General features: G+C 35.4%; 1 protein-coding gene across 1 annotated transcript; it reads right to left on the minus strand.

The window, feature by feature from the left end:
- Positions 1 to 6,559: 6,559 nt before the first annotated feature.
- LOC122114876 (heat shock transcription factor, Y-linked-like) lies at positions 6,560 to 8,240 on the minus strand. The gene is made up of 2 exons (XM_042688137.1): positions 7,731 to 8,240; positions 6,560 to 7,267 (listed from the first exon to the last, which is right to left on the minus strand). Exons 1-2 carry the CDS (start codon positions 8,238 to 8,240, stop codon positions 6,560 to 6,562), a joined length of 1,218 nt encoding a protein of 405 aa, XP_042544071.1.
- Between the last annotated feature and the right edge of the window lie 248 nt (positions 8,241 to 8,488).

An 8,488-nucleotide genomic window follows, 5' to 3' on the forward strand; every position in this document is an offset into this window, starting at 1 on the left:
ATGTGGATATAGGAACTATAGTTTCCTTAGTTGCACGCTCTTTCATTTAAAAATCTAGCAATGTCAATATGAGTAGTTGGTATTAACAATATAAGGACATGAATATTGTGGATCTAAAAAATTTGCATGGCTGAATACTGCTGTTTACTACAGTTTGAGGAACTGAGGAATTAAATAGCATTAATCATGGAATAGAATATATTTTTAGACAATTCTAACTAAATGGACATGGGAGAGAAGTATTAGGAGGCTAGCATCTGTCCTTCAAATGGAAAATCTGGCAACATCTCTGAACAAAACTAATAACAGACACATAGGTACTGAAAAAAGAAAAGGAAATGGAATGGCTGATATCTCATGAAGCAGGATCCCTTCTTGAAGCAGAAAGGTTTCCCATAAGTATGCTTCTCAAAAGCAATGATTAGGTTTTGTAAGTGTCTCTTGTGGATGTGCCAATGATTACTCTGATATGGCAAGTAAATCTCATGCAAGGTTCATGATGTGAGGACTTTCAACCCAACTTGGTCTTCTGTCAGCTGAAATGCATAATTCTGGAATCAAACTGGACGTCAATGTCTGACTTCCTGTTACTAGGATTAATTGTACTAGAATTCATTTCAAATGTGCTGAAATTCAGTGCATTTGTTTTCTTATGGCCTGCAACCTTATCCTATTTATAATTCTCATTCATTCTGCTTACCCCGGGGTATTTTTTCTTCCACTAAGCTACTATGTATGAATTACTTTTGTGAACAGCATTTTCCAGTGCAAGAAATGGAGATAAATTCCAACATTACTTAAAAAGGAGTTCTGGGATTGTTGAATCAAGAATGTACTTTGAAGGCATAACCAATAAAGAAAAAAAAGCTACTGGTTTTTCAAAAAAAATTCCAACATTACATTTGCTAAATAAAACACATTGTACCAATGGTGGAGCCTTCAACTGATTTTATGAAAGTTGCTCCTTGACAGTGACAGTTATTTGTGTCATACATTTATCTTTTCTCAATGATCATCTTAGCTTAGATACACTTCAATATGTGTGGAAAAGAAAACAAAAAAAGCTTTCATAAAAATTTAGAGGAAAAATGATAAAATTCTTGGCCCATTTCTCTAAATATGGATAAACAACTTAGGCTTGTCAACTATAAAATCTGTTGACCATATATTGAAATGCTTTTGTAAAGTTTAACTAAATATATTTAGAATTTCATAATCATCCATCAAATTTTGAATTTTCTATTGTATATGTGCCTTCATAGGAAGTATGAGTTGCAACTTTACTGCAAACTCTCTAGATATCCTGACTTAACAGGGTTAAAAATTACAAGCAATTATTTGTTAGGGTTTCTTATAGAGTACTTAAACCATATAAGCAAAATAATCTCCTTATACAGTGAGACCAAGAAGAAAATATTGTAATTGTTTGCTCAAGAGGTAGATATGTTTCTTCTTTAAATGTCTAGTGGACTAGAAGCAGACTCTCTATGCAATGTAAGTAAGATTGTTGAACCCTACAATATAAAGACATGAATGTTAGGGATTAATTCAGTATTGAAATTCAAGTATTACAGTTCAAGGGAGTACTTGCATTTGATTATTCTCAGCCTTGAACAATAGCCCTTACTTTGAAACAATCGGCAAAAACAAGGTCATAATGTTGGTATTGGAAAGTAATAGCTCTTTTCTGGAAGGTAATCATGACTTACTCAAGAGTAAATTCTGATAAAACACACAAGTACATGGTGGAAGATGAATACCTGAGGATGGGGATCATAATATATGCTAAAGACAAGACTCTTCAAAGAATATCAGGATCCTTTCAACTGACTTATGATATATTCCACAGGATTTCTTACATTGTAGAGCCAAACATTCAAAATGATCCAATGACGTTGATTTGGTCTTGATCAACTAAACCAGACCATGGATATGTCAAAACCTATATTAATGTATGGAACCTTATGGAGTAAATTTCACTGTTCTGTTTTAGTGTGTATTCTCAAAAAATAATACAGAGTTTCAACATGAAATATTCATGAAATCAAATTTCTGACAATTGTATTTACAATTGGCTCTCCATGGGTGGTGGAAGGAAAACATTAAATGCACAAACCTCAACATTCTTTCTTTTTTTGGGGAGGGTCCAGTCGTGGTGCTTGAACTCTGGGCTTGGGTGCTGTCTGTCAGCTCTTCAGCTCAAGGCTAGCGCTCTACCACTTGAGTCACAGCGCCACTTCTGGCTTTTTTCTTTTTGCTTATGTGGTGTTGAGGAATCGAACCCAGGGCCTCATGCATGCAAGGCAAGCACTCTACCACTGAGCCACCTTCCCAGCCCCAACATTCTTTCTATACTATTGGAAGTTTAAACTTATGGAAATTGCTGATAGCCCTCTTTGTACATACATGAAATCAATAAAAATTTGAAAACAATGAAACTTACATATACTCACATTGATTTTGAATTCATGCCTGCCATTGCATTCTTTGAATCAAGATCTCACTTAACAAAAAGTAAACTAAGCAATCTTTCTGGTGTCAATGAAATGGGGTTTCCATTAATATAAATTTTGGCAAAATTGTCTCTCCCTGGTACAAATCAGGGTAAAATAAGAGGAGACAAAATGAAATCAACACCTATAAAAATATGCAGAAAAGAAAGCACTTGACATTTTGGATGAAGTTAATTCTCTAGTGTGATTACGCAGTTAAGAATTTTTGTGAGGTAAATGTTCATGTGAATCCCACACAGTATTTGTTTCTTAAAACAGTTTTAAACTCTACTTAGTCCTTGCTCTAGTAACTTCAACATCCTCTTTTTTTTCCGGTCGTGGGGCTTGAACTCTGGGCTTGGACTCTGTCCTTGTGCTCTTCAGCTCAAGGCGAGTGCTCTACTACTTGAGCCACAGCACCACTTCCAGTTTTCCAGTGGTTTATTGGAGATGAGTCTCATGGACTTTCCTGCCCGGGCTGGCTTTGTATCTTGATCTTCAGATCTCAGCCTCCTGAGTAGCTAGGATTACAGGCATTAGCCACCGGTGCCCGGCTCAACATTCTCTTTTCATTGATGAGTTTTTCCTCATTTATAAGTATCTTAAAGAAGTATCAACTTAAAAAAATCATCACATACAAACTGATGACTTCAGATTTCTAGAGATATCCTTAACATTTGTAATAATGTGTACAGTATCATTCATTTTTATATTTTGTCATTACTACTAGTTGCTCTGTCTCAAAATTCTGAGAAATACTACAAGGATATAAGAATCAATATGCACAATACACCATTATAGATTAGATGATACTAGTTACAAATTCCCATGGAAAATACCATAGATATCAGAATATCACATTATGTTTCCAAAAGTAGGTTTTGTTTTAGGTAAACCTCAAAAGGGAAAGCAAATTTCTGAAGAAAATGTTAGCTAGTACAATATACATTTATAATGCATATATATATATATATGCACACGTATTATAAATATATATGGATATGTAGTATGTATATATAATATGTATATTATACAGATAGATAAATAAATAGATAAACAGAAACAGAGACAAAAGGATATGTTGATTGATACTGACTTTGACTTTAACCAAGAGACCTTGTTGGGACATAATTCTTATGACAAGGGAGAAACCAAATGGAAGGGGCAATGAAATAAGCAGCTCTCTACATTGTGTTCTCAGAAAGGAACCATTCTTCATCTGGAAGTAAACAGGGAATCATATTATTTAAATATTTAAGATTTTGTAAAATGGAGTAAATACTTTAATAATATTGCAATGTGTGTTCCAGAGTTTTCTAGAGTTTATTATCCCTTTTACTTCATTCAAGAGACAACAGATTGAGAGCATGTGATTGGGAGAAAGGTCCCTGAAAATAGGATTCCTTTGTGGTTAACCTATTTGCGTTGGGATCATGTCATCTACTGCATTAGTTCCTTTAAGTGGGGGGGGGGGGTGTATGAGTCAAAGTGTATCTCGATCACATATAAAACATTGGGATATCTTACTAAAGCTCATGAACTTCATCACTTGACCACTTGGTATAATTTTTTGTGTGGCCTTCAAGATTAGGTTTGTTTACAACGTGCTTGCTCAGTAAGAGATTCTTTACCAGAATATTGGCCCGCATATTGTTCAATGTACTCTAAGATTATCTCATGATATAGTTATATATAATAAACCAAAATAATTTACATGAATCTAGTTTGACTCAGAGTTCTTTTCAGTGACAATAATGTCACTGCATGCATCTTCCTCTTTGGAAAAAACCTTTCCAACCAAATGTAGGTGAAAGGAGAATGTGAGATGGCCTTGATTTGACAAGCAAAAACTGAACTCCAGTGCTTTCAGGATTTTAGCTAGTTGAATAGGCTGCAATTTAACCATGCTTTCTAATCCCAAGTATTTCCACAGTCTTTGACATTCTTTTGATACTACTTCATAAAACGTATAAAAAAAGAATAATCATTTTTAGAGTTATTTTGACATTTTAAATGTTTTAAGATTAATGTATCAAATATGTGAATCATCATACAGACACTTCAAAGACATTGAGCCCTTCTGCCTAATAAGCCAGGCTTCTTTTGGAAGTCATTTAGAACCCATAGGTTATTTCTTGGTTCTTCTTCATTTTTAATTTTTTATTGTAAAAATAGTATACAGAGGGGTTACAGTTACATGAGTAAGGTAATAAGTACATTTCCTTTCGAGCATTGTTACCTTTTCCTTTGTTTTCCCTCTACCATTCCTTCCCTCTCCACCTCCCCTCTCCCCCCAAGTTTTAAAGTTCGTTTTCAACACAGTGTCTTGTACATGCCATTGTTACAATAGGTCAACCTGTATCCTTGTTTCAGCATTTGTTATTTCCCTTCCCCTCCCCAAATTAGAAAAATATATATACAAGATGCAGGGCACTGACATCAAATACAGTGAAAACAGGGGTTATACCATGGGGAAAGAACATAAAAGAGAAACAAAAAAATCATATAGTATATTTCAGATACGTTAACAATAATCAAGAAAGAAAAAACAAGTTGTGTCCCTATCTTGGTGTTCATTTCATTTAACATCATCTTATATAGTCATATGCACACAGCTTTTGACCTCTTCTACTTGTCCTAAACTTATTCTTGGTTATTCTTTAGTTTTATTTTATTAACATGGCTTGGCTAAAATTTTGTCAGGATTTCTTTTTCTGTTCTTCCCCCTATGGTTTGTCCTTTGTTGTCCCTGTATTTTATTTTGGTACCCTTGTTATTGTATATATGCTTATTTAAATGGAACAAAAAAAATAGGTGAGATGGAAGACAAAGGGGGAACCAATGCAATAGTGACACTCACAAGACAATATGTTGGAAAGGATGTGTACAACATGGGCGAGGGGGTAAGAGGGAGGGAAAGGGGGAGAAAAATAAGGGGAGGGGTAACAAGTTCAACAAGAAATGTACTCACTACCTTACTCATGTAATTGTGACCCCAATTTACAGCACCTTGGCTTCATGAGGGAGGAGGAAGTGGGCCACCACCACCTGCCACTCACTTCCTGATGCTGCGATGCTGCAGTTCCAGAATTGGGAGTTCAGCTGAGTAGCAGAGAAGCTGACCCGATGAAGGTGTGTGTGGTTCTCAAGTACAGGCATGCTGATGGGAATTTCTGTGTGAAAGTAACAGATGATGCCGTCTGTTTGGTCTATAGAACAGAGCAAGCTCAAGATGTAAAGTAGATTGAGAAATTCCACAGTCAACTCGTGCCAAGGAGTCCTTCACTGTGGCTGTGGCAGTAGCAGGCTGTGGCAGACCAGTCTCGACTGGTCTCTTCAATGTTTAGAGAGCTAATAAAAATGCTTTGTTAGAAAACCTTTATTTTTGGAAATTGAACAGGATATAGAAAAATTTATATCAGTAATGTCAAAATGAAAAATCTATACCTTAAACTTAGTTCATCTTTTAAGAGAAAGTTAAATAGACCCCATTTTATTAGACTATTATAGTTCTTTTGGATCATAAAATTTGTGCTAATAACCAATAAATCATTCATTGTGAAAAAATTTACATCACCTTGAGTATAAAATAAAAAAAAATATGATATTGTTTCAGTGGTACTGCTCAGTGATACACAGAATTCCCCAGAATGGGTTCTTCAAAGTCTTCCACATATACTATTGGTATAGTGGTTGTGAGGTCCATTTTTTCCTATAGGCTTTCACATATCAAACAGAAAATTGTCACTCAACACTGAGTGAATTACAAAAAACCCAAAACAAAATGCAAGAAAACACACCCAAAAAACAAAATCAGCGATTAGAATGGAAAATCACGATAGAAACAACCAATTTTCAGAACACTATAAGGGAATACTTTTCAAACCTTCATGCTAACAAATTTGAGAATCTGGAAGAAATGGAGTTTCTAGTAAATATTGATAAAACCAACCCTTAAAGAAAAAGAAAACATAGATATTAGCATGCCACTTTATTGTGTAGGTAAGACCGTTGCAGGTAAGTTTTAAATATTTGCCAACTCATTTTAATGTGTTTCCTTGCCAAATCTAGTACTCCACTGGTAGATTACTCTTAGGATGATGCTGGTATACAGATGATGTTTGATGAGTTGAGCTTGAAAACGGTGCAGTAGATTTATTGGGAATGGTGGGAATGGGGAGGCAATGATTATGTGCTGGCAGTAGTAGGCTCGATTCAGGAGCATCATTGGCTAATACATGAGAATATCGAGTTGGGATAGCAGAAGGTTCCACCATCAGTCCAGAACTGCTATTTTGTAAGGGAGGTATGATCCGGTATTGACAAGTATTAGTTGGAATAAAATTTACAATGTGGCCATTAGCCTGTGTGTAGCTGTTGTTTGACAGCACATGAAAAGTGGCCACATGATTTAGAATGTCATGTTGATGTGTTGTAATTTGTTCTGATGGTTGAATGGATGACGATGTAAGAGAAAAGTCATTTCTGACTAGGTAAGTTGAACTTTCAATCATATGCCTGCTAGAAGGCTGCTTTACTGGAGACATAAATAAATTCCCTGATGTTGAAAGGATATTTTCTCCACTGGTTTCAGCAACTAAATGAGAATTAAGATTGTTCACATTACCCTGTGCTTCAAGGTGTTGTTTGTTATCCAGAAGTGGAACCAATGAATCAGCTGCTGGAGAGACATTTTTAATCCTGACTCTTCTTTTCATTCTTGCTAACAGTTGGGGACATCCTTGTTTAAAATTTGGATTATGGTAGCACAGCAACTGAAACCAAAGGAGAAAGTCATTTGGAGATATTTTAATAGGAAAGCGTCTGTGCCAAACCTACTGGAAGAAATCAGAGACTACAAGCTAATCTTGTTGGTAGAGAAGTTAATCAATTCAGATATGCTTTCATTACTTTAAATGTACTTGGTAGAAAACAAACATAAATATGCAGACACATAAATATTGTCCTCAAGTGAAATCATGATCTGACTTTACAGCAACAATGAACATCTTAAGTGGCTTTATTCAGATTTCACTGGCAAGATTCAAAGTTGTTAGAAAATTTGCTGTAAATTCTAACTATTTAAGTCTCAAGTTGTCCTTAAGAGATTAAAAAATTTCTTTTCATAAGATTTTCAGATAATTTTGGTTTGGTTTTACTCTAGTGTAGTGAAAGGTAAACAGGAGTACAAATTAAGACATTGGATAGGGCTTAAGTGAAAAAAGCCTAAGTAATTACCTTGCTTAAAGCAGAGGCTTCTTTTTCTTCAGCAAGAAAGTCAACCAGAGACGCAGATCGTTGAAATCGGTGCTGAATTTTACTGAACCCGTAAAGATTCAGTTGTCGAACTAGACTTTTCATACTTTTAGTTTCAAAAATTTTGAAAGGATACTTTCTTCCCAAAATTTCTTCCTTAAAGAGATCTTCCTTAATCACAATAGAAGTTCCATCCTCACTCCACCAAATAGACTTGAATTTGTCACTTTCCACTATTTTCCAAAGTTTTCTGGGAAAGGTTAGGGAAACAAAATCATTGTCTTCATCTGGTATAGAGACACAAAATGTGGAACGGAGTCTTTGGACCCAGGGTGTCTGAGACAAAACTTGAAAAGTAATTTCCTCAATCTTAGACCTTAATTCATCTTCCTCAGTGAGTGAGAGATCACTCAATGAAGGTAGGATGGAGGGATCTGACTCTGAGGAGCCACATTTGGAAGTATCTGGCTTGTCTGAAAATAATTCCTCCATCTCAATTTCTTTCTTCCTCCGCTACTCATCCTATTTTCACAGTTTCAAACACCACAGCTTAAGTAGACCTATCCACACAGATAGACAAACCTAGACAAACATAAACATTCTATGACATCACAAGAGGCCTTCTGTCTCTTAGCAACTGTTGAGTAAGGCAGTAAGAACCTGTCCTTATCACTCTGATGTTAATCCAATTATAATAAAATGGAGACTGCTTGACACACCTGGAAGTTTCAAAATCTTAG

This window comes from Dipodomys spectabilis, unplaced genomic scaffold, assembly GCF_019054845.1.
Source record: "Dipodomys spectabilis isolate Male_0828 unplaced genomic scaffold, ASM1905484v1 ptg000112l, whole genome shotgun sequence".
Taxonomy (NCBI): Eukaryota; Metazoa; Chordata; class Mammalia; order Rodentia; family Heteromyidae; genus Dipodomys; species Dipodomys spectabilis.